The sequence below is a fragment of the Lissotriton helveticus genome, chromosome 4_1, assembly GCF_964261635.1.
Source record: "Lissotriton helveticus chromosome 4_1, aLisHel1.1, whole genome shotgun sequence".
In the NCBI taxonomy this organism is placed as follows: domain Eukaryota; kingdom Metazoa; phylum Chordata; class Amphibia; order Caudata; family Salamandridae; genus Lissotriton; species Lissotriton helveticus.
In genome coordinates this window covers 704,433,883-704,460,218 of record NC_136063.1, presented here as the reverse complement: position 1 = coordinate 704,460,218, position 26,336 = coordinate 704,433,883, and the positions used below count along the sequence as shown (strand labels likewise).

The window sequence follows — 26,336 nt, the reverse complement described above, 5'->3', positions numbered from 1 at the left end:
GCAAAAATAGTTAAGAATGCTCCTCTTCCCCCTATCTGGCGACGAGAGTGGCATAAAGTCACTGCCAATAAAATCCAGGAATTCTGGAGAAATCCAGATATTTCAGCAACTGACACCGCTGATATGGCTTTAACTAAACTCAACGCCGCTATCAAGCTTGCTATTGACACAGTAGCCCCACTAAAAAAACACAAACAGTATCCAGTGTCTAAACAGGACAGCTGGTATACTCACGAACTAAGGGTAGCTAAGCAAAACTGCAGACGAGCTGAGAAAGCTTGGAGGAAAGGGAAGACCGAGAATAGTAGGGTAGCTTTTCTAAACACTCAAGCCAAGTATTATAAAGATATTAAGCAGGCCAGGAAGCAACATTTAACGCAGCAGATAGCACAGGCTGGTAACTGCTCTAAGGAGCTTTTTAACATTCTGCAGAATTTTATCAAGCCGACTGCCTGCGATAGCTCTGAGGACTTTTCACAAGACCTATGTGATAAAGTCTCGAGATATTTTGAGGAGAAAATAGAAAACATCTATGGAAAGATAGTGGCAGCAAATGATGCAATAATAATTTCCAGTACAAACCAACCACATCCTCAAACATCAGTACCTAGTAATACACGCACCCTCTCATCTTTTCCTCCGATTAACAACACAGAGCTCCTCTCCTTCTGCAGCCATATTAAATCTGGGTCGCCTAATGACCTTATTCCAACTAAAATGGTCGGCCCCATGATCTCTATCCTGAGCCCGCATATGCTGGATGTGATTAACATCTCCCTAACTAAAGGCCAGGTCCCTGCAGATTGGAAAAGGGCGGTGGTGAACCCGATTCGGAAAAAGGCATCCTCTCCTTGGACAGACCTCTCCAATCTACGACCTATCTCCCTCCTGCCTCACCTGGGTAAGGTTACGGAGAGGCACGTGAACACCTATCTCTCTCAACATCTGGAAGCGACGGATGGCCTGGACTATTCACAATCTGGGTTCAGGCCAAACCACAGCACAGAATCAGCCCTTCAGACAGTGACCAATAACATCAGAATGGCACTGGATGAGGGCAGCTCCGTGATTCTGGTGCTGTTGGACCTTTCCGCCGCTTTCGATACGGTGTCTCACACAGTGCTTCTTGACCGCCTAGGTGAGGTGGGTGTGGTGGGAGAGGCTTTGACTTGGTTGAGGAGCTTTTTGACTGGTCGTGTCCAAGAAGTTAGGCTGGGCTCCCACAAATCCACACTAAGGGAGCTCAATAAGGGAGTGCCACAAGGCTCATGCCTTAGTCCTACACTTTTCAATGTGTATGTGGCACCCCTAGCCAACTTAGCCAGATCTTTCGGGTTCACCCCGGTGTCGTATGCTGACGACACCCAACTCCTTTTCCCTTTTAAAACTCTCACATCTGCAATAAAAAGATCCTTTGCAGATGGTATGAGAGCCATAGCAGACTGGATGTCAACTAACCGTCTGCAGTGCAATGTGGGGAAAACGGAGGTTATGTGTTTTGGACAAGCGGCAACATATTGGTCATCTGACTGGTGGCCCGTGGAGCTAGGCCCTGTCCCCACTCCCAAGAGCTCCATCAGGAACCTGGGTGTGCTCTTTGACCAGCAACTTACTTTTAAGGGACATGTCAACCAGGTTGCTGGTACCTGTTTCCGGGCTATCGGGATGCTGAGACGAGTCTTTCCCTATATACCAGATCATCACAGAAAAACGCTCGTGCAGGCTCTGGTCATCAGCAGGGTGGATTATTGCAACGGGCTGCTCCTCGGAGCTAACGTCAGGGTCTGATTATGTCTCTCTACGAGACCGGCTGCTTCAGGGTGGCGTACACAATGGAACTTCCACTGGTACCCTAACAAAAGGGAAACGTGTTTCATCAATTCAGATGAAAATGGCTGGCCGTTATCAGAATATACGACCCTAGGGAGTCCATAGCGGGGGAAGAATTCACGAACCAACTGCTTGGCAGTGGTCGCGGCTGTGTAATCTGGGAATGGATATGCTTCTGTCCATCTAGACAAAGCGCATACAACTACAAGGACATACTTGAAACCTCGACATCGCTCCATCTGAATATAATCCATCTGGAGGACTTCAAAAGGGTGGTCAGGGGGCTGGAATCCACCTTGTTCCACCGGGACACTTTTACCTGGATTAAACTGGCAACATATCATACAGGTACGGACTTTCTGCTTGGCTGCAGCTCGTAAATGCTTGTTAAACCAAATGTTCTGGATACTGTCTAACATGGCTTTTTCTCCTAAATGTGCTGGACTATGTGCAGTATTGATAATGACTTGAACCATAGAGTCGGGGAGAAACCATGTGGCTTTACCCTTCGTTACCCATCCCTGATCTGTCTGGACCCCTCCTTGTTCGGACCATTTCTTGATTTCATCAGGAGTAGCATGTAACTGGATATCTATGACATCTTGAGTAGGGTCCTTAACTGTCATACAAGTAGTCGGATCTGGAGTATGTGTCTGTGTCGGATTAACTGACATGTCTGGAGTCTGTGCTGTAAGCTTGGCTGTGTGATCTGCTAGATCATTACCTTGAGAAATAATGTCAGTAACTTTCGTATGTGCTTTGCATTTCATGATAGCAATAGATGTTGGTAAATGGATTGCATCTAACAGAGCTTGAATAAGGAGACCATGCTGAATCTTAGTTCCATGAGAAGTCATGAAACCTCTCTCCTGCCAGAGCACTCCGAAGTCGTGTACAACTCCAAATGCGTAGCGTGAATCTGTGTAAACATTCACTTTCAGGTTCTTGGCGTGTATGCAGGCTTGTGTCAGAGCAACTAGCTCTGCTGCTTGAGCAGACAGGGTGTCAATACGGTGTGTTTCTATAACTTCAGTGTCAGTAGTCACTGCATACGCGGCTACTAGTTCTCCTGTACTTGTTCTCATACATGAACCATCCACATAAAGTGTCAGGTCGGGATCTGGTAATGGAATATCTGTCAGATCTTGTCTTGGCTTAGTCATTGTGTTAACTACTTCCACACAGTCTTGTGTGGCAGGATTCGAATTAACTGACGGTAACAGTGTAGCAGGATTTAGAACGTTGCAGCGTCTGATTTCTATGTGTGGCTGGAACAGTGTCAGTTCATAACCTGTTAAACGTGCAATTGTCAAGTGCTGAGTCTGTGTTCGGTTTAAAAGAACTTCCACGGAGTGTGGAACTTGTACTGTCAAGGAATGTCCTAATACTATGGAATCACTTGGTCTGATAGCTAGTGCTGTGGCTGCAACTGACTTGAGGCACGCAGGCAGAGCCTGGGCTACTGGATCTAATGTGCTAGAGAAATAAGCACAGGGCTTGTATTGTCCTGCTTGATCTTGTGTGAGAACAGATAATGCTGTACCATCACGTTCTGTGACGAAAAGTGTAAAAGGCTTACTGTAGTTCGGTGTAGCTAGAACAGGAGCTTGGCATAAAGCTTTCTTTAACTCATTGAAACTAAGTGTATGTTCAGATGTCCAAGGGAGGACAGTCGATACGGCTGCCTCCTGTGTCGTTAACTGTATCAGTGGCTTGGCTAGAAATGCATACTGAGGAATCCATTGTCTGCAATAAGAAGTAAGGCCGATAAAAGCACGTACCTCCTTCTGGGTCTTGGGCTGAGGAAGACTCGCTATTAACTGGATACGGTCTGGTGTCAACTGCCTACCCCACTTGGACAGTAAGTGGCCTAAGTAGATCACTTGCTGGACACAGAATTGAAGCTTCGAAGGGGACACCTTGTGCCCCATCTCGGCAAGGAAATACAAGACTGTAAGTGATGCTCGCTCGCAAGCACATTCAGAACGGGCTGTGATCAGTAGATCATCGACATACTGGAGCAGGGCAGTGTCAGTTGGCATGTGAATGTTGTCTAGTTGTCTCTTAAGTGCTTGACTGTAAATACTAGGGCTTTCTGTGAAACCTTGAGGAGCTCGTGTGAATTTATAGCTCCTTCCATTTAAACAAAAACCGAAAAGAAACTGGCTGTCTGGATGAATGGGAACACTGAAAAACGCGTTCTTGAGGTCTATGACTGTAAAAAATGAGGCTTCGGAATCAATGGCTGTCAATAGGGAAGAGATATCTGGGACAACTGGGTACTGGGGAATAATACATTTATTGAGTTCTCGAAGGTCAATCACTAATCGATATACTGGGGGTGCATTTGGATCAGTACGTTTCATGACTGGAATAATCGGAGAATTACATACATTGGAGTCAGTTTCTACAACTACTCCTTGAGCAATGAGCTCGTCAATAATTTTAGATAAGGCTGCTACAGCCTCAGGTGGTAATCTGTACTGTCTGATTCGTGGTAACACTACACCTTGCTTGAGAGTCACACGATGGGTTGTGATTTGCATGAAGCCAACATCAGTTGGACCTTGCGCCCATAGATGCTGCGGAACATTAGACAATCTCGGATCAAAATCACGTAAAACATAGTGACCCTTGAAGTCACGTAAAAACAAACGTATTCCCTCTGGGGAACAGCAAATAACTGCACCTAATTCTTTCAGTGTCTTAATGCCTAACAAATTTTCTGGACATGATTTAGTAAGTAATAGATCAGTAGTGCGGGACAATGGACCTACTTCTAGAGTAACTGGCTTAGATATCTCGTTTACAATAGGCTTTCCTGAAAATCCAAGGGAAACATTTCTAGAGCCTGAGAGCGGAGCCCCTGGAACTTCGGCGTGACTTATAGTGGTCCTACTTGCCCCTGTATCAATCAGAAACTTTCTGTCTTTCCCTAATACTTGACTATGAACATAGGGACCCTCTTGATCTACAGGAATCTCGATGAGAGGCAAGCCTACCTCCCTCTCTAGGCTGTTTCATGAATACTGTTGATACTCTGGATACTCTGTCTGAGCATACTGGTACATCTGCTGTGTAACATGCTGTGTTGCAGCAATAGGCTGCGGTGCTGGAACTGTCTGTTGTGCATTCTGTGACTGAGAAGTCTGTGAAACTTGTTCTTGTCTAGGCGGACGTGGTCTTTCTTTAGTTTTACCAGTAGCTATATTATGTTTCAGAACTGCACACTCGTTTATGAAATGACCTGGCTGTTTACAATAATTGCATGTCCCTTTAACGGGAGCTGCAGGATGACTGGCTTGATTCGGACCCCTCTTCTGACTGTCTTGAGGAATAGATTGTGCAACTAGTACTTTCATTTTCGTGTCTTTCATACGTTTTCTCTCGTGTTCTTGCTCTTCTCTGATTCTATTCTGATGATACTGGAGCATCTGTAACATCTGGGACGGGGTACTAGCTTGCCATGTACTTTCGACTTTCAAAACTCGATTCTTAACTTGTGGACTTGAATTCTCGACTAATTTAGTAACAAAAAGATGAGGGTATGACTCACTACTCGTCTTCAATCCACTGTTTATTATGAAACATTTTTCAAATCTAGAATAAAAATCACTAGTGTCTTCGTCTTGTTTCTGTTTACAGGCTGAGATTGCATCCCAGTCTTCCTTTTTAGTGGCTAACAATCTGGGCAAAACTTGTATTAACAGTTCTGGTAATTCTTTACATTTCTCTCCAAGACCGGTACCTGGTACTCGTATCTTATCTTCAGCTTCTAGAACTGCCCAATCGATCTTTTTCTCTCCCACCTCCCATTCTTTTTCCTTGAGTTTTTCATATACCCCGGCGGGCAACAGGACTTTTAACATTCTAATAATATCTGGATACGTGTATTCTCCCATACGGAGCATGTCCTTTAATTCTCGGTGGAACCCTGCTGGATCTTTGTCATGACAAGGAATTAATTTCTTCATCTCTAAGATTTCCATTTTGGTAATCGGGGTGTAAACAAATACCCGTTGCATTTCACCATCTGCTGTCCTGACTGGGTGTACTTCTCGTAACGGATTCTGTCTATCTATGTAAAACGGTTTACTTTCTGGAGGTGAGACATGAACAAAATGCGGGTTCAGGAACGTTCTATATTTATGGCGCTGTTCTAGAATGACACTAATTAAATCGGTACCTAAACCTTTCCATCTATACTGGAGTAACTCGTTCAGGACATCATGTAACGGACCTGGATCAGAATGTTGACCCTCATACAATGTGATGAGGTGCTGAATCATATACATACCCACCAGTCGTTGCTCGGCTGGGGGCAGTTTCAGAAACATTTGTGCCACTATTTCATCTGGAAAAGTGGTAGAATCAGTAATCCATCGGACTGCTGATCGGACTAGTTCTTGTTCATGCATGGTATTTAACTCACTATAACCGATTCGTGATTTCAGAATGTGATCGGTAGCTTGAAATACTTGTTCTAGAGAACCTTGTTCCGGTGCTGGATGATGAAAGATTTTCTTGTGTTCTAGGCGTAAATGGCGGTCTGGAAATCTAGATTTACCTACATACGCTATTCTGGCGGTATTCTCGTCCTCTACCTCTTCTGTAGGAGAGTCATTCTCTTTCTCGCTTACTTGTGCTGTTTTACGTTGTTCGTGTAACCTTATTATCTCCTTACGAATTTTCTTGTACATACTCTCTATACTACTGATAGTTCTGTGCTTACCCTCGGCTATATTATCACTCCACCTTGTCAGCGTTCTCATTTCGGCCGGATCTTTGGTCGGATAATCTTGTTCCCTTATTAAACAATTAATCAGAAACTTTAATATCATGAGCTGGATCTCAGCTTTCCTTTGAGACATGGCTTCGCCAATACTTTCTGGATCATCCCCTGTACGGATGAAACGATATATTCTGTCTAGATCTTCTTTCATATCCGGTAGGGTGTCCAAATACCCGGTCACCCGTCTTACACGTATGGAGTATATAACCGTACTATCATCGCCTGTGACTGGATCATAGCGGCATTCAGTAAGAGCTCGTCGGATGTCTGCAACGGACTTATATTTGGGCGTACGCTGTAACGCACGTTCATGTAACTCGACTAACGTTACACGTTGGTGTGGTGGCGGGGTACCAGGAGGACCTCCTCCTGCGGCCCCTAAACTAGAATCGTCGACTGATACTCTTCGTGCTGGCAGAGTGGCTGATGTGGCGGGAAGTTGTACTATGGGCTGGACCGGGGGTACCGTAGCAGGTACTGCAAAAGGTGCCCCGGTGTCTGGAGGAGCAGGAATTGCATTATTTACAGGAACTGGCGGAACAGGATTTGCATATTCTGGGACTGTGTCGTCCAAATAGGACGAGAGAAAAATATCAGCTGCGGTCGGTTTGTGACGTAGCTTGGTCGGAACTAATGGTGGCGGAAAATTACTGGATGCCTCCGGGGTCGCTTTTGGCAAGCCCTCGGCAAGAAGAGGATACATACCCTTAATGAGGGCATTCCTCTGTCTGTCTGACTGTTCGGTTTTAACTCGCTCACCTATCTCGATTAATTCCCTTTCTTGCGCTCTTTCTAAGGATTCTCTACTTAATTCTGACTTTCTGATTTCTTTTTCGGTTCTTTTATGAGATTCTTTGCGCCATAACTCGATGGCATCTTTCTGTGACTGTCTGGCTTTCTTTTTCCATAATGCTTCTTCTACTCGCATGATGCACTCGGCATCCCACGTACCTGATACGGGCCATCTATACTTTTCTTCTAACTCTTTGGTGTACTCCACCCATAAATCTAGATATAATATGGCACTTATGCCATGCTTCTGATACATAAAATGACCTGGACTGTCCCTAGGCGGGACAGGAACTGCTTCTTCTAACAGACCTTTTCTAGTTCTTAACTGACGTAGTTTGGAAAACAAAGGCATGACTGAACTGTAATCTAGACACAATACAATACACAATGAACACGATAATTACACCACTTTCATACCACGACATTAAAATACATGAATGACATTTAAAATAACAGTTCGAACAGAATACTACCTGGAATACTGAAAACAGAATACATGAATTTTCTCGAGAACAGAACTGACTAGAACAGAAACTAGATGCACTGCTGAAACAGTACGAAACTTACCGGTCTCATAAAGAGACACGTCAGGACCCGCATCCACCGGAGTGGACACTTCGTGTTGGGTCTGTGTACCACCAAACCCACGGACCAGAGTCAATTAGATTGACCCTGTCTAGATACTACCCCAGCAACGGTACTCACCGGGCAGCAAGAACGGAAGGCCTCGGACTGGACTGCTTCGACGCCGGACGGACACGGACTTCGGACTTCTGTTACGGGTGGGCCTCCGGATACCTCGGACCTTGGACTCTCGGCTTGGGCTCTGGTCGGGACTCGCCGCGTTCCTCCACCGCCTCGTCTGGATGCTGGACCGCAACCTCCGTCTCCTCCGTAGGCCTGAGGGATACTTGAAGCAGAAATATCTGCACGTGCACGGTATGGTTCCGTCACGGCTGCAGAGGGTCAGGGGGCATACGTGGCTTCACCGGCGCGTGGGGAAAGGGCAAGTCCCTGTTCGGGCGCCATTATGTGGTATATAAATAAATAATACCGGATCTATTTTTGACTGGACATAGTAATAACAGATAGCTCAATAAATAAGAGTCAAGATTCGAGGTAGTAGGAGTTTGCAGGTTTAATACAGCATAAAGGACAGGAACAGGACAACCTGCACAGGAATAGGATGGCAGCGCTGCCGGGGGCAGGATCGGAATCGGGGACGACGGCGTAACTTTTAATAACAGTGCACAAGTATATATACTAAAATAAATGCATTACAATACATACAATAGGCGGATCAGTGGGTGGGATCAGTAACAGTCGCGAAAGATAAGGGTGAAAGTAGGTGTAACAGGAGGCGTATACATAGACATGTGATGTAAACGTAACAGAATATGTCACAAATGGGGCGGAAACATGGAGGGGGCTACCTAAGGAGCCGGGACCTCTAACCTAGTGGTGCGCGCAAACTGACAATGACGTGTTACTAGGAGAAGCTGGGGGCTATGACTTCTGCGCTAGGAGCAGAGACTGAAATCTGGAGAGTCAGGGCGACATGTACCTAAACACTATCTAGTATCTGATGTTTAGAGAACATGTTGATAGAATCCAAAAGTTATCGGGGTAAAGGCTAACAGATTCTAAGACTGGTGCATGCATTATTCTATATGTAGTGCGTGTTGAGGAATATTAAATGACCATTAATACAGTATTTCTCTTACATGGAGACGTAAAGGCTAGACGATGACGGAAACTATTGATGCGATTCAGTAGCTTAGAAATGCAGAGAAGGAGGGCTGGACTGATAACTAGAATCATAACATACTCTTGGCAGACTAGCAGGCAGAGCCAGGCCGAGCCGGGCACTGTGAGGCAGGAAGTAAGTGAAGGGTCAGGAATACAGGTGGGGGCTGTATCGCTCCTCAGCGAGGGCTCAGGAGACAGGAGCTGAATCTGGTGTCCGGGCCCTTTTGAGGCCTAGGAACGGGGACTTTTCAATGAAATAACGTGCACACTGAGAAACGTGGCAACGTAACTTTACATAGGCCTAATACTCGTAGCTTTCACGAGAACTGGAAACTGGCATACTAGAGATGGACACAACTGTAAGTGCGTCTTTAATCGAACATGGGGAATACATATGCATATTAATCATGCACACATAACATAAGATGGGGAACACGTAGGGACACAGAACATGGCAAAATTTACTTTTCCACAGTTTCCTATGGAGAGCTGCAAAAACGTGCTGCAGGCGACCAGGGAAAAAGTGTCCGAGTGGATCCCAGGGTGGATCGAAGATGTGAAGAACCTGAAAGCAGAGGGGACAGAGTCTGGGTGACTAGCCAGTGACCAGGCGATGCCGAGACGCAATCAGGTGCTAAGGTGAAACTTGTCTCTGCAGCCACGTGGACCAGGAGGCGTCGACGAAGACCAGGAGCTGGATACGAGCTGGATACGAGCTGGATAGGATCTAGTTGACTGCGGTGTAGGTATCCGGATTGGACCCAACAAGCCTTGGCAAACGCAATCCAAGCAGGAAGGGAAGATGGGCTTCAGTTCAGACCAGAAAGGTCTGGGGAGCTTTTCCTCTGCAGGGAAGCTGGAGCAAACCTGGAGCAACCAGGCAAACGGTGTAGTTTCAAAAGAAAGTCTTCGGAGGGCTAACTAGCTAACGGGCTAGCAGCCGGGAAGACGTGTCGAGCTGAAATGCAAAGGCAGGCCCCACGCGGGGAGTGTGGAGGGCTGAGCTTCGGTGCAAATGGCGCTCGGGTCTGGGGCTTCTCAAACCCCAATGCACAACTGTGAGGGTGCCTCGGTAGTTGCACTAGTTAGCAAAGTGCAGGTAGTCCAGGGTGTCCGGTCCCACGTCTCTCGAGTCCACCACGGGTCTCAGCTTTGCTGTGGATGTGGAACGGAGTCGGAGAAGTCTGGAAGTCCAGTTCCTGAGTCGCTGAGTCTTCGGGTTCTGGCAGGAGCATCGACAAATCAAACCGGCAAGTTACTGGTGGTGCCTGTTTGCACAGGGTGGTCACTCCTTGACCACAAGGGAGATGTCTTCTGTCTTCTAGTCGGTATAGAACGTCGAAGGTCCAAGAGTTTCGTTTCAGACTTTCAGTCCAGGATAACCTAATGTCTCTAGACACAGCTCCTATCTTAATACTAAGCTAAGGGGCTGGATTACCTGCTAGGTCCCTCCTATGGGTGGACCTGGGAAGGGGGTGGTTACAACCCCTTTCCCTTTGTCCAGTTTCGCGCCAGAGCCGGGCTGGAGTGCCCCAGCAACTGGTTTGAACCGGGCTATGCATGGAGCACCTCGTGTGTCCCAGGAAGTGTCTGGAAAAGCATCTTTCCATTCAACCCACCCTGCTCCAATACACTACAGGCTGACAGGAAACCTATTGTCCAGGCCTCCCTTGCTTGGGTTGCGTCCAGCTGCAGGAGGTCAGACTTGTGTCTGTGGCAGCAGCATCCATTTTGTGATGCTGAGGATCTGTTTAACTTTAACCGGGTAAAGCAGTAACTACATGTCTTCTCCCTCTAGAAGGGTGGAATGCTACCCCTGCCGCCAGAACTGGTGGGGGTAGTATTCCAAACTGTTTGACACCTTACACAACATGTTTTGATAAAGCCAAACCAAAGTTAGCATTAACCGCAAGGATTATAATGCACGGAGTATATGGTATGGCTATATCATAGAACAGCTATAAGGACATGGTTCCGAAAGCTGCAGAGGGGCTCAGCTCATGCTAGGGCACCCTCTCACATAAAACCAAGCACTCTGCCTCCAGGATTGTTAAGCCCTGCCATAGAAGTGACTTATAGGTTACTATGTTCTATATATAAGGTAGATATAGATATACTATATCTAAGTAAGGGGTGATTACACCACCTTACCCAAGCTGAGTGATCAGCCTGTGGTGTCAGATTGGATGGCCAGCCAGGGGTGGCATAATACAATGCTGCAGCCCCTGGTAGGCCTTGGATGCACCTATGCCCTGGGTACCTATGGTACACTATACAGGGGCTCACAGAGGTGACCCAATACCCAATCAGGTGTGTACCTAAAGTACATGGTATCAATTTAGAGAGAGAACAGCTGGGCTATGGGTCTGATTAGCGTTTGCGAACGCATTAGTGCAAAATGGAACGTATCAAAGAAACCTGCGTGAAAAATAAGGAATCGCAAAATTTGCGATTCTTTATTTTGCGATTGCATTTAAGTAATCGCAAATTTTGCGATTCCTTAAATGCAATGTAAGAAGCATAAAAAAATGCAAATTGGCCTTAAGGAATCGCAAATTACCACCAACTTCAAGTTGGTGGTAATTTGCGAATTCCTTGAAAAATGCACTTTTTAGCATTTTTCAAAGTAGGGCATGTATGTGCGCCACATGTGCACCCAGGGGAGGCATAATATAAAGTATGCCATGCTTACTGAAACGAAAAGCTGCAATCTGCTAATATATGGAGTTGCAGACCAGAGTCGCCCACAGAGGTTTTTTATTACATGATAACGAACACAATAACACTGCTGCACTTCCACATTATGTAAAAAGGAATATGCATGAGTACAAAGATAGTTCATGCATTTTTTGCACTACTTCTGATCCGGATTGCCACAGAAGAATAGAAGACATCGTGTTATAAAATTGGGACTGAGGGCTACTGTATATTGATCGCCGCTTGCCGGCCATTGGTGACGTTTTTCTTGGTCTTCAATATTCATTTCACTCTTTCAGAGACACACACATACACCACACACAAATTTGCATGACAACACACACAAAATCAAATACACTTTTTTTCCTCACACTCCCCCACCATTCTTTCTCTCATTTGTCTTTCTCATTCTTTTATATCTCTCACTTCCTGCCTTTTCCTTTATCTCCATCTGTGAATGCGTCTCTTGCATTCACTTTCATTCTTCCCCTTTCACCTCTCCTACCCTTTTCCCTCTCGTACCCTTTTTTTACCTTAACGCTCTTCTCAGGCCCTTGCTATTTCTTCACTTTCATCCATCCAACTCTTCTCTAGTTCCTTCTCGTCACCACCTCCACTAGTCTAGCTCTACGTCTGTTTTCCTTCTTGTCTCACAGTGTTTTCCATGCTTTTTCCCAGAATCACAATCTATTTTACTCATTCCTGTCTCTTCTTTTTCTCGCTCAATAGTGCCCTTCTTCCCATCTCTCTCCTTCAAGGTCTCCACCCATCCCGCCACAGTCTTTGCCACCTGCAGCTTTGGCAAATGTTTTTTGACAAGATATCTTCTTTAGCGAGGCTTACAACAGCGTTGCAGTGGATCAGAAAGTGCATGTTTTGACCAGTGCGATACTGTTATAGTATTCGTGGGAGGGAGAAACAGGATGAGCAGGTTCTGGTTTAGCTAAGTATGACCTTGGGGTTGGAAGCCACTTGCCCACACACACCAAGTAAACATCAAGGCACATAGCCTATGGCAGGTTCAAGGGACATTATTTTGTTTTCTTTGGGGTACAGAAGATTTAGTATGCTATGCTTACTGAGATGACAAGCGTCAGTCTGCAGTTGGAGAGAGTGGTTTTAGAGATAGCTGTGATCTCTTGGGCCAATGCCTGTTGACCTATGCATCTTGGTAATCATCAGTGGTCTAATGCCTCAGACTGTCAGATCCAAGTTACTCCAGTAATAGCACCCAAATGTGTATGAGTGTCTGTCCATACTTGATTGACTGCATTTGTACTTTTATGCCTAAAGTCTGCGTATATATACCTCTACGTGCATTGTCTGCATTCTATGGGTACATGTATTTGTATTGTCAATTATCACACATTTACATTACAAATGGAACAGCAGTTGCAGCAAAGAATGCATTCACATAAAATGGCCCGGACCTACTGGAATTACCAATGCTAGTTTTACTAGGTCTACTGGAGCCAGTGGAATTATCAAATATTATCTACTCTCACCTTAGCAGATCACCTGGGACCAGAGATTCCCTTGCTCTGAATGCCATAACTGTTTCTGTCCGATTAGCTTTCCTGAAAAACAAAATATAATTAAGAAGTACATTTAGGATTAATCTAAGATTAATTTACATTTTCTGATAAACATCCACTTTTTCAAAATGCTTATTCCATTTTTTCAACAATTTAGTTCATGCTTTCTACAAATGAATGTGTAAGATTTGTATTAAGTGAAACCGTACATGTCGCTAACGCACAAGTTACTTACCTTCGGTAACGATATATCTGTAGGAAACAGTAGTTAGTGTTAGATTCCTTACCTTATTATATCCCCAGGCATCAGACTGGATCCAGAAAATTTTGCGTAGCAGTACCCCGTTGGTAGGTGTAGTCTGCGGCCGTTGTCGGCATCATGGTCGCCGGGATGACGTCGTCGGAGTACTTAGACGCCGCCCTCGCGCCCTGACATCAGTTCTTGTACACAGCTTTCCACGCCAGGAACGCAGAGCAATGACAGAGACCGACACTGGTGCCATGAAACTAGGGCCCTGAAAGGGATGACCTTAACTCTAGATATCAGTCCGCAGAACGGGGAGGATCGGTGGGGCGGTAAGGAATCTAACACTAACTACTGTTTCTGACAGATATATCGTTACTGAAGGTAAGTAACTTGTGCATCTGAAAGAAACAGGTTAGTGTTAGATTCCTTACCTTAGAATAGATACCGAAGCAATACCAACCCCGGTGTTGGGTCTGCGAACCAAGATCACACCACAAAGTCCTGGAGAACGGAACGGCCGAAAAAGCCATCTCTCCGGACTTGGCTGTCCAGGCAGTAGTGTCTAGCATACGTGTGCAGCGAGGCCCACGTAGCTGTCTGACAGATGTCCTGCAAAGGGACTCCCCGACCCAGGGCAGTAGTAGCCGCCGTGGCCCGAGTGGAATGGGCCCTCAGCCCAACAGGGGGCTCCTTCCTAGCCAAAGAGTAACAGACCTTGATGCACAACACGACCCACGAGAGATGGAACGTTTGTGCACCGCCCGTCCCTTAGTCGCGCCCACGTAACCAATAAAGAGCTGGTCATCCACCCGGAACTGGCGTGTGCGATCAAAGTAGAAGAAGAGCGCACGTTTTGGGTCCACAAGGTGGAGCCTCTCTTCTCCCTTCGAAGGATGCGGAGGCAGAAAGAAGGTGGGCAAGGTGATGGACTGCCCGATGTGAAAGGCTGTAACCACCTTGGGCAGGAAAGAAGGACGAGTTTTTAAAACAACTTTGTCCGGATGGACAGAAAGGAAAGGAGGCTTAGAAGATAGAGCCTGGAGCTCACTCACTCTCCTGGCAGAGGTGATTGCAACCAGGAATGCAGTCTTAAGAGTCAGAAGACGAAGAGGGCAATGTTGAAGTGGCTCGAAAGGAGCGCACATCAAATAGGTCAGAAAAAAGTTCAAGTCCCACTGAGGTATCATGAAAGGAACAGGAGGAAACATGTGCGTGATGCCTTTCAAGAATCTATTTACAACAGGGGACTTGAAAAGAGAAGGCTGATCAGGAAGCCTCAAGAAGGCTGAAATGGCAGAGAGGAAGCCCTTAAGAGTGCCCAGAGCAGAGCCTTGCTGGGCAAGAGAAAGGTGGAAGAGGAGAACCTCAGACAGAAAGGGGTAGAGAGTGGATCCACAGTCTTTGCCGTGCACCAAGCCACAAATTTGTTCCACCTGCAGGCGTATACCGATTTTGTGGAGGGACACCTGGCTGCCAGAATCACATTACAGACTTCAGGAGCCAAGTCAAATGGCCTCAACTGTCGCGGCTCAATCTCCACGCATGAAGGTGGAGACTGGACAGGTTCGGGTGGAGGACCATCCCCTGCTGCTGCGACAGAAGGTCCTCCTGAAGAGGCAGACGAATCGGGAGTTCGACGGACATGCTGAGTAGCTCGGGATACCACTATCTTCGTGCCCAGTCCGGAGCCACAAGGATGACTTGGGCCCGGTCGCGCCGGATCTTCTTCAGCACTCTGGGCAGAAGTGGTATAGGCGGAAAGGCGTACAACAGACCGCAGCTCCACTCGCACCGAAAAGTGTCTCCGAGCGAGTGCGACCTTGGAAATGCCAAAGCGCAGAACTGATGACATTGCGCGTTCTCTTCGGTGGCAAATAGATCTAACCAAGGCTCTCCCCACTGCTGAAAGAGGCCTTGCGCCACGTCAGAGTTCAGACGCCATTCGTGATCCATCATGCACCGGCGGCTGAGTTTGTCCGCCCTGGCGTTCAGGGAACATGCCAGGTGTTGAACCACCAGGGAAATGCCCTGGTGTTCCAGCCATTGCCAGAGGTGCAGAGCTTCATGACAAAGGGTCCACTACCCCACCCCGCCCTGTTTGTAGCAGTACCACATGGCGGTGGTGTTGTCCGTTAACACCTGCACTACACTTCCACGGACGGAGGGAAGGAATGCTTTCAGTGCAAGCCGGATCGCCCGCAGCTCCAGAGGGTTGATGTGGAGCCGGGACTCCACTGGAGACCAGAGGCCTCTGATCTCCCATGTGGCCTCCCCATCCCAGGAGGGACGAATCTGTCACCACTACGTGCTCCGGTTAGGGAAGGGAGAGAGATCTGCCGCTGACCCAATAGCGGTCCGTGAGCCCCCACTGCAACTGTCTCACAGTGCCCTCCGAGATCAGGATGTGGTCGGACAGGTTGCCCTGATGTTGTGCCCACTGAAACTTCAGGTCCCACTGAAGAGCACGCATCCACCACCTGGCGTGATGCACCAGAAGGATGCAGGAGGCCATCAGCCTGACTGAGACTCGGGATGAAGGCTGAAAGATCGGAATCAGAGCCTGAATATCCAAAACCTGCTGTTTGGGGGGATAACCCCGAAACTGCGCTGAGTCCAGAACCTCTCTGATGAAAAGACGCTTCTGGGAGGGACACAGGTGTGACTTCGGCATGTTGATGGAGAACCACAGCGAGTGCAGGATGACGGCCGTAGTCCGGAGGTGGGAGACGACTGTCTGGGGCAAGCCCGCCTTCAACAACCAGTCGTCGAGATAGGGGAAGACTGAAACCTCAAACCTGCGCACATGAGCTGCGACCACTGCCATCACTTTCGTGAACACCCGTGGGGCGCTGGTAAGGCCGAAGGGGAGCACGGTAAACTGAAAGTGCTCGTGGCCTACCGTGAACCGCAGGTAACGCCAGTGGGCCGGCAGGAAGGGGATGTGGAAATACGCGTCCTGCAAGTCAAACGCTACCATCCAGTCTTCTGGGTCCAGGGCAGCTAGGACCTGAGCCAAAGTCAGCATCTTGAACTTCTCCTTGCGGAGGAAGCCATTGACGCTCCGTAGGTCCAAGATAGGGCGTAGGCCTCCTTGGTTACCAAAAAGTAGTGGGAGTAGCAACCACGTTCTACTTCTGGCCCAGGAATGCGCTTGATGGCCCATTTTGACAAGAAGGCCGTAACCAACAAGTTACTTACCTTCGGTAACGATATATCTGTAAGAAACAGTAGTTAGTATTAGATTCCTTACCTTAGAATATCCCCAGGCGTCAGTCTGGATCCGGAAACTTTTGCGTAGCAGTACCCCTGCGCGTCGGCAGGCGTCGTCTGCAGGCGTCCCCTGCGGCTCCGCAACCGTCGTCCGCGTCGTGCGCCGTGATGACATCGCTGGAGTATATAGACGCCTCCTCCGCGCGCTGACGTCAGTTCTTTGCACACAGCTTTTCCGCGCCAGAACACGCAGAGCCATGGAAGAACCAACACTGGTGCCATGCGAAACTAGGGCCCTGAAGGGGATGACCTTAACCCTATGTATCAGTTCGCAGAACGGGGAGGATGGGCGGGGCGGTAAGGAATCTAATACTAACTACTGTTTCTTACAGATATATCTTGTAAGTAACTTGTTCATCTGAAAGAAACAGGTTAGTATTAGATTCCTTACCTTAGAATAGATACCCCAGCAATACCAACCCCGGTGGTGGGTCTGCGAACCAATACAGCTTACACCAGAAAGTCCTGGAGGACAGAACGGCCAAAAAAGCCATCCCTCCGGACTTGACTGTCCAGGCAGTAGTGCCTTGCAAACGTGTGCAGCGAGGCCCACGTAGCTGCCTGACAAATGTCCTGCAAGGGGACTCCCCGGCCCAGGGCAGTAGTAGCCGCCGTGGCCCGAGTGGAATGGGCTCTAAGCCCAACAGGAGGCTCCTTCCGAGCCAAAGAGTAGCACGCTTTGATGCACAGGACGACCCACCGAGAGATGGTTCGTTTATGCACCGCCCTTCCCTTCTTCGCACCCACGTAGCCAACAAACAGTTGGTCATCCACTCGGAACTGGCGTGTGCGAGCCATATAAAATGAAAGCGCACGTTTTGGGTCCAGACGATGGAGCCGCTCTTCATCCTTTGAAGGATGCGGAGGCGGGAAGAAGGAGGGTAAGGTAATGGACTGCCCGATGTGAAAAGCAGAAACTACTTTGGGCAGGAAAGAAGGTCTAGTTCTCAGAACCACCTTGTCTGGATGAATGGACATGAAAGGAGGTTTGACAGAAAGAGCCTGGAGCTCACTCACTCTCCTGGCAGAGGTGATGGCAACCAGGAAGGCCGTCTTTAAAGTCAGGAGACGGAGAGGACAGGAATGAAGTGGCTCAAAGGGAGCGCACATCAAGAAGGTCAGAACCAGGTTCAAGTCCCACTGAGGCATCACGAATGGAACAGGTGGATACATGTGCGTGATGCCCTTCAAGAATCTCGTTGCAATAGGGGACTTGAACAAAGAAGGTTGATCAGGCAGCCGTAAAAAGGCCGAAAGGGCAGAAAGGTAGCCCTTGATAGTGCCCAGAGCAGAGCCCTGCTGGGCAAGAGAGAGAAGGAAGAGGAGAACCTCGGAAAGAGGGGCAGAAAGAGGGTTCACAGCCTTTGCTGTGCACCATGCCACAAATTTGTTCCACCGGCAGGCGTATACCGACTTTGTGGAGGGACGCCTGGCTGCCAGAATCACATCACAAACTTCAGGAGGCAAGTCAAATGGCCTCAACTGTCGCCGCTCAATCTCCACGCATGGAGGTGGAGACTGGACAGGTTCGGGTGGAGGACCGTCCCCTGCTGCTGCGACAGAAGGTCCTCCTGAAGGGGCAGGGGGATCGAGGGACCGACTGACATGCTGAGTAGCTCGGGATACCAGTACCTTCGAGCCCAGTCCGGAGCCACAAGGATAACTTGGGCCCGGTCGCGCCTGATCTTCTTCAGCACTCTGGGCAGAAGTGGTATAGGCGGAAAGGCGTACAACAGACCGCAGCTCCACTCGCGCCAAAAGGCGTCGCCGTGCGAGTGCCGTCTTGGAAACTCCAACGCGCAGAACTGATGACATTGCGCGTTCTCTTCTGTGGCGAATAGATCTAACCAAGGCTCTCCCCATTGCAGAAAGAGGCCTCTCGCCACGTCCGAGTTCAGACGCCATTCGTGATCCACCGAGCACCGATGGCTGAGTTCGTCCGCCCTGGCGTTCAGAGAACCTGCCAGGTGTTGAACCGTCAGAGTCACGCTCTGACGTTCCAGCCATTGCCAGAGACGCAGCGCCTCCTTGCAAAGGGCCCACGACCCCACTCCGCCCTGCTTGTTGCAGTACCACATGGCGGTGGTGTTGTCCGTGAACACCTGCACTACACCCCCGTTGACAAAGGGGAGGAATGCCTTCAGTGCTAGGCGATTTCCCTCCGAGATCAAGACATGGTCGGACAAGTTGCCCTGATGCTGGGCCCACTGAAACTTCAGGTCCCACTGCAGAGCCCGCATCCGCCACCGGGCGTGATGCACCAGAAGGATGCAGGAAGCCATCAGCCCCAGCAACCGCAGCGTCAACCTGACCGAAATCTGGGATAGCGGCTGAAAGACGGGAATCAAGGCCTGTATATCCCGGACTCGCCATTCCGGAGGATAAACCCGAAACTGCGCCGAGTCGAGAACCACTCCGATGAAAAGGAGCTTCTGAGAGGGACACAGGTGTGATTTCGGCACATTGATGGAGAACCCCAGCCCATGCAGGAGGTCTGCCGTCATCTGAAGGTGGTGGACGACTGTCTAGGGCGAGCCCGCCTTCAACAACCAGTCGTCTAGATAGGGGAAGACTGACACCCCTGATCTGCGCAGATGGGCTGCGACCACCGCCATCACCTTTGTGAACACCCGTGGGGTGCTGGTAAGGCCGAAGGGGAGCACGATAAACTGAAAATGCTCCTGGCCTACCGTGAACCGCAGGTAACGCCGGTGGGCCGGCAGGACGGGGATGTGAAAATACGCATCCTGCAAGTCCAACGCTACCATCCAGTCTTGCGGGTCCAGAGCAGCCAAGACCTGAGCCAATGTCAACATCTTGAACTTCTCCTTCCGGAGGAAGCCGTTGACGTCCATTAGGTCCAAGATAGGACAAAGACCCCCTTTGTCCTTCTTGGGTACCAGAAAGTAGTGGGAATAGCAACCACATCCTACTTCTGGCCCAGGAACGCGCTCGATGGCCCCCTTGGCCAAGAGGGCCGTAACTTCCTCCTGCAGAAGTGTCAAGTGGTCCCCCGACACACGGTGGTTCTGCGGTGGCATGGCTGGAGGAGTGGTCTCGAAGGGGAGGGAGTAGCCCCTTCGGACGAGCTGCAGCATCCACCTGTCCGATGTGATAGTGCGCCAGCGGGAGAGGTGATGGCGAACCCTGCCACCCACTGGCGTCACATGGGCCTGAAAGCACGGACTAGGAGGATTTAGAGGCCGATGCTGCGGGGGGAGGTGTGGTCTGACCTCGCCGTTGTCCCCGACCGCCTCCACGACGGCCTCCACGGTTGCCACCGCGTTGAGAAGTGTTCTGCGGCACGTGGCTGGCAGCACGTGTGGGACCGCCCCTTCCTTGGCCACGAAAGGAGCGAAACGAACCCGTTTGCTGGCGCTGGGTCGAGAGACCCAAGGACTTGGCCGTGACCCTGGAGTCCTTGAAGCGTTCCAGCGCGTGGTCCGCCTTGTCGCCAAACAGGCGACTGCCATCGAATGGCATGTCCATCAAGGTATTTTGGACATCTGCAGAAAAGTTGGCGGATCTCAGCCAGGCGTGGCGATGAATCGCCACCATCGTGGACATCGCTCTGCCCAGCGAGTCGGTCGTATCAAGACCACACCTGATGGAGTATCTTGCTGCATCTCGGCCTTCAATCATAGTCTTGCCGAGCTTTGCCCGCACCTCCTGCGGGCATTCAGGCAGCAACTCCGCGACCGTATCCCACAGAGAGTGGGTGTAGCGGCCCAAGAGGCATGCGGTGTTGCAAGACCGCAGTCCCAAACTCAGGGACGAGAAGACCTTCTTACCATACTGGTCGTACCTCTTAGATTCCCGGTCGGGCGGGGCCGACGGGAATGCGGTCTGGGAAGTCAAGGCCTGGATCACCAGACTCTCAGGGGTGGGATGGGTGGACAGGAACTTGGGGTCGTCCGGACACGGACGGTGGCGTCTGGCCACGTTCCTATCAACAGGCGAACCTGTTGCGGGCCTGGACCACGTGCCCAAAAGAACGTCTGTCAAGGCTTCGTTGAACGGCAGCAGTGGCTCCTGTGGGCATGACTGCGGTTTGAAGACCTCAGTGAGGATGTTAGGCCTCACGACCGCGACGGGGAGCTCAAGGTGCAAGGCCTTGGCAGCCCTCATCAACACCACTGAATAAGCAGCCCCAGCCTCCGAAGCCACAGTAGGAGGCGAGACAAAACCAGGGTTAGGAGAGTCGTCCAGACCACTGGCGTCACCCAAATCACCTGTCCAGTCCCCATTGTACTGACACTCGCGTGACAGAAGGTCCTCAGACCCCTCCCAACCCTCTCCGTATTCCACATCTTCCCCATATTCGGAGTCAACAATGTAGACCGGCTCCTCGGGGTCCACAGGCCCCATCGGCGTGGGACTCGGCGTCGGACGACGCCGGTCCGACTCCGCGTCCGGAGTCGGAGAGGTAATGGGGACGGCGCCGCCCGGCGCCGGAGCACCGGCGCCGCGCGGGGGCGGCGTCGGGGGCAACCCCGATGGAATCGGCGCCGGAGAGGCCGGTAGACCAGTCGGCGTCGACCCTGAGGGTCCCAGCGGCGGCGGAGCCGGAGCACCCGACGGCGTCGAGGCAGGGGCACCCGAACCGCTAGGACCCCCGGACGGGAGCACAGGGCCCGAAGGCGCCGTAGGCCCCGTCGGAGGAGACAGTGCCCTCATGGCCATGAGGAACTCCTCTATCTCCTCACGCGACGCGCCTTGCCCAGGGACCGTAGGGTATGGAGCAGGCCGCGCCGGCGACTCACGCGGAGCCGCGGGGGTGGGGCCTCCCGAACCCCCGGCCGCATCGCGCGAGCGTCGGGGGGAGTCGGGGGTACGATGACGACGCCCCGACTTCTTATGTCTCCTACCTGAGGAACCAGAGGAATGGTGACGACTTCCGGAGCGCTCGTGATGGCTCCGCGACCGCTCCCTCGACCGCTCCCTCGACCTCCGGCCGGACCGGGACCGCTCTCGACGTGGGGCCGACACCCTCAGCTCGAGTAGCTTGCGGGACCGCTCCCGCCTAGCTTTACTCGTCAGGGCCCGGCAATCGACACAGTCGTCCACGGCGTGGTCGGGGCCCAGACACCGAAGGCAGAGTCGGTGATGATCCGTGACCGACACCGTGCGGTCACAGTCGTCACAGTTCTTAAAACCGGGCATCCTACCGGCACCGTAACAAGAATCAAAGATTCACAAAAAACTTTGGTCAAAGACCGGAGTACTGAACTTCTCGGATCTGCGCTAACTGGCGCGGAAAAAAGAAGAACTGACGTCAGCGCGCGGAGGCGGCGTCTATATACTCCAGCGACGTCATCACGGCGCACGACGCCGGACGCGGAGCCGCAGGGGACGCCTGCAGCCGACGCCTGCCGACGCGCAGGGGTACTGCTACGCAAAAGTTTCCGGATCCAGACTGACGCCTGGGGATATTCTAAGGTAAGGAATCTAATACTAACCTGTTTCTTTCAGATTTCCTCCTGCAGAAGTTGCAAGTGATCCCCTGGCATGCGGTGGTACTGCGGTGGCATGGCTGGAGGGGTCGCCTCGAAGGGGCGGGAGTAGCCCCGTTCGGACGATTTGCAGCACCCACCTGTCCGATGTGATGGTATGCCAGTGGAGGAGGTGATGGCGAACCCTGCCTCCCACTGGAGTCGAATGTGCCTGAAAGCTCGGACTAGGAGGACTTTGAGGCAGATGCTTCAGGGGCGGATGTGGACTGTCCTTGCCGTTGTCCCCTGGCACCACCATGGCGGTTACCACGTCCGCGTTGAGGTTGGTTCTGCGGCCTGTGGCTAGCGGGACGTGTGGCGGCGCCCCTTCCTTGGCCACGAAAGGGGCGAAAGGCGGAAATTTGCTGGCGTTTGCTTGGCTACGGCCAAGGACTTGGCCATACCCCTCGAGTCCTTGAAACTCTCCAGCGCACTGTCCGCCTTGTCGCCAAAGAGGCGACGGCCATCAAAGGGCATGTCCATAAGGGTGGCTTGGACATCCCCAGAAAAGTTGGCGGACCTCAGTCAGGCGTGGCGGCGAACCGCCACCGTCGTTGCAATCGCCCTACCCAGTGAGTCTGTGATATCCAGTCCACACCGTATCGAATAGCGTGCTGCATCCCGTCCCTCCGCTAGGGCTTGGGTAAGCTTTGCCTGGACCTCCACCGGGCACTGCGGCAGCACTTCTGCAACCGTATCCCACAGAGAGTGGGTGTAACGGCCCAAAAGGCAGGAAGTGTTGACAGACCCCAACCCCAAACTCAGGGAGGAGAACAGTTTCTTCCCAAACTGATCGTACCTTTTGGATTCCCAATCCGGAGTAGCGGTCGGGAATGCGGTCTGGGAGGTAGAGGCCTGGATCACCAGGCTCTCGGGGGTGGGGTGAACGGACAGAAAGCTGTAAGGTCGACGTCACGGATCTAGGCCTGGATCCTGAGGAGGCCTGCGGCGTCAAGACCGGAGTTGTCGATGGCGTTGAAGCGCCCGACGGCGCCGGGGGCGGAGCCGCCGGCTCGCTTGGGCTCCCAGACGGACCAGCGGGGCCCGAAGGCGCCTCGGCGGGTTCCGACTGAGGGAAGCGCGACCTCATGGCCATGAGGAAAGCAGTAATCTCCTCCGGCGTCGCGTGCAGCCCAAGGACCGGCAGGTATGGAGCTGGACGCAGCGCTTGCGGCTCCGGCGGATCCGCGTGGGCTGTGTTGCCCGAAACCCCGGCCGCATCGCACGAGCGTCGGGGGGAGTCGAAAGAGCGATGTCGCTTCTTTGACTTCTTTTTGGAGTGCCTCGACTTACTCGAGGACTTGGAGCCCGACGAGTGGTGCTGACTCGTCGAGCGACGATGACTGCGGCCCCGCGACCGGTCCCTCGACCTCCTCCTGGACCGGGACCTCGAGCGGCACGGGCCCGACTGCCGGAGCTCGAGACGCTTACAGGACCGCTCCCGCCTAGCCTTCGCGGTCAAGCCCGGCAGTCGGGTCACAACTTGTCATCGTGGTCGGCCCCGAGACAGTAAAGGCACCGACGGTGGGGGTCGGTCACCGACATCAAGCGGTGACAATCGTCGCAGGGTTAGAACCCGGGCATCCCTACCGGCACCGCGAGTCAAGATATCGACTCGAGAAGTGATCCAAAAAAGATCAAAAAGTTAGTAAAAAATTAACTAGGAGTACTGCTCTTCCCGGATCTGTGCTTGCTGGCACGGAAAAAAGAACTGACGTAAGCGCGCAAGGGCGGCGTCTAAGTACTCCGACGACGTCATAACGGCAAGCACGACGCCGACGACGGACGCGGAGCCGCAGATGACTCCTACCGGAGCACAGGGGTACTTCTACGCTAAACTTTCCATCCCCGGTCTGACGCCTGGGGATATTCTAAGGTAAGGAATCTAACACTAACCGGTTTCTTTCAGTTGCAATTGTCATGCTATGTTTATGCCTAATGAGACTGCAAAATGTGTTTATGCCTAATGCACAAGTTACTACTTGTGTAACGATATATCTGTAAGAGACATTAGTTAGTGATAGATTCCTTACCTTAGAATATCCCCAGGCGTCAGACTGGATCCGGAAATTTTTGCGTAGCAATACCCCTGCGCGTCGGTAGGCGTCGTCTGCGGCTCCGCGTCCGTCGTCGGCGTCGTTAGCGCCGGAATGACGTCGTCGGAGTATTTAGACGCTGCCCATGCACGCGGACGTCAGTTCTGATACACAGATTTTCCGCGCCAGATACGCAGAGCCATGATAGAACCAACACTGGTGCCAAGAAACTAGGGCCCTGAAAGGGGATGACCTTAACCCTAGATATCGGTTCGCAGAACGGGGAGGATGGGTGGGTCGGTGTAGGAAGGTAGATCCCTGACTATGGTTGCCCCCAACTTTTTGCCTGGTGTGTTGCTGGTTTTCTGACTTAGTTGACCTGGGGCCCTGCTAATCAGGACCCCAGGCCCACTGCTCTCTCTGTTAAAATGGATTCCATGTACCCTAGGTACATATCCAATTGGCACTGGGCCCTCTCCAAGTCCCTGTACCCAGGGCTGAGGTGCCCCCAGAAGTCTCCCAGGGGCTGCAGCATGTATTATGCAACCCCTGGGCTGACTAACTAAATCTGACACAACTGGCTGCACGACAGCTGGGGCAAGGTGGTGTAATCACCCCTTGCTTTAGATATAGTATTACTATATCTAACCCTAAATGGACACACAGATCTCCTATCAGTCACTCCTATGGCAGGCCTCGACAATCCTGAAGGCAGAGTGCTTGGAATCGTGTGAGATGGTGCTCTGGCATGAGCTGAGCCTGTCTGCGGCTTTCAGGATCTATCCCTTAGCCGTTTCCATGATATCGCATACCATATACTCTTAAGTGCATTATAATCCTCGCGGTTATATGCCAACTCTGGTATCGCTTTATCAAAACATGTCGAGTAAGGTGTCATACGAATTGGAATACTAACCCCTCGCCAATTCTGGCGACGGGGTTAGCATTCCACCCTTCTAGAGGGACACGACATGTATGTAACCTGTAACCCCGGTTAAAGTCAGACAGAGCCTCAGCTCCACAAAATGGATGCTGCCACCGAGACACAAGTCTGCCCTCCTGCTGCTGGGAGTCCTCCCAGAGCAGGAGGCAAGGACAAAGGGTTTCCTGCCAGGGGCGGTGCCAGCACCGTCCCAGACAGGATTTTGTGTATTCCAGGTAGGCAGGGCTTTAGAGGAAGGTGACTGCAAGTGGCACCCCGGTGCTCACTGTGCATAGGCCGGCTGAAACCAGTTCCAGGGGCACTCCAGCCCCTGGCCTGGGGAAAGCCCGCCAAAGGAGAGGGGTGTAACCACCCCCCTCCTAGTCCCACCCCTAGGGCAGGACTTAGTCGCGTGCCAGCCCCTTTTTTTAGGATAAAGGTAGGAACTGGCCCCCTTCCAAATTAGATCATCTTTGGAATCAAGACACGACTTTCTACGAAAGGACTTCAAGATTTCTTCTTCAAGATTCTCCCTTGTGACTAAGGAGTAGTCACCCTGCATCCGCAGGCACCATCTTAAGAACACTGCGGTCTGCTGCAAGTCCTTCCTCCGGAATCCGACTGCCCAGCTCGACGAGAACCGGCTTCCCTGGCACCTCTGACCTCTACCCACCTCTACAGCCAAGCTGAGACCCGTGGGTGCGACGAGACCTCGAGGGACCGGCCATCTTCAAGACTGCACGACTTCTTTCCTGCACGACCGCCGAGGAATCCTCTGGTGAGTGCTTTGGGGTCCGAGAAGCCCCGACCCTGAGCAGCCCCAGCACCGAAGTTCAGCCTCCCAGCATCTCCACGATCTGCGTTACACCCACTTCCTTGGCGGGCTTTTCCCCAGCACAGGGTCTGGAGTGTCCCTGGAACTGGTTCAAGCCAGCCTATGCACAGTGAGCACCGGGGTGCCACGTGCAGTCACC

At 51.2% G+C, this 26,336-nt stretch overlaps 1 protein-coding gene across 1 annotated transcript in view; it reads right to left on the bottom strand.

The window, feature by feature from the left end:
* The window catches only part of PRKDC (protein kinase, DNA-activated, catalytic subunit), a 3,158,350-nt gene that overhangs the window by 257,794 nt on the left and 2,874,220 nt on the right, over positions 1–26,336 (bottom strand). Inside the window, exon 82 of the mRNA XM_078687323.1 lies at positions 13,366–13,437. Within this exon, the coding sequence (XP_078543449.1) occupies positions 13,366–13,437 (72 nt within the window). The remainder of the gene's footprint in view (positions 1–13,365; positions 13,438–26,336) is intronic.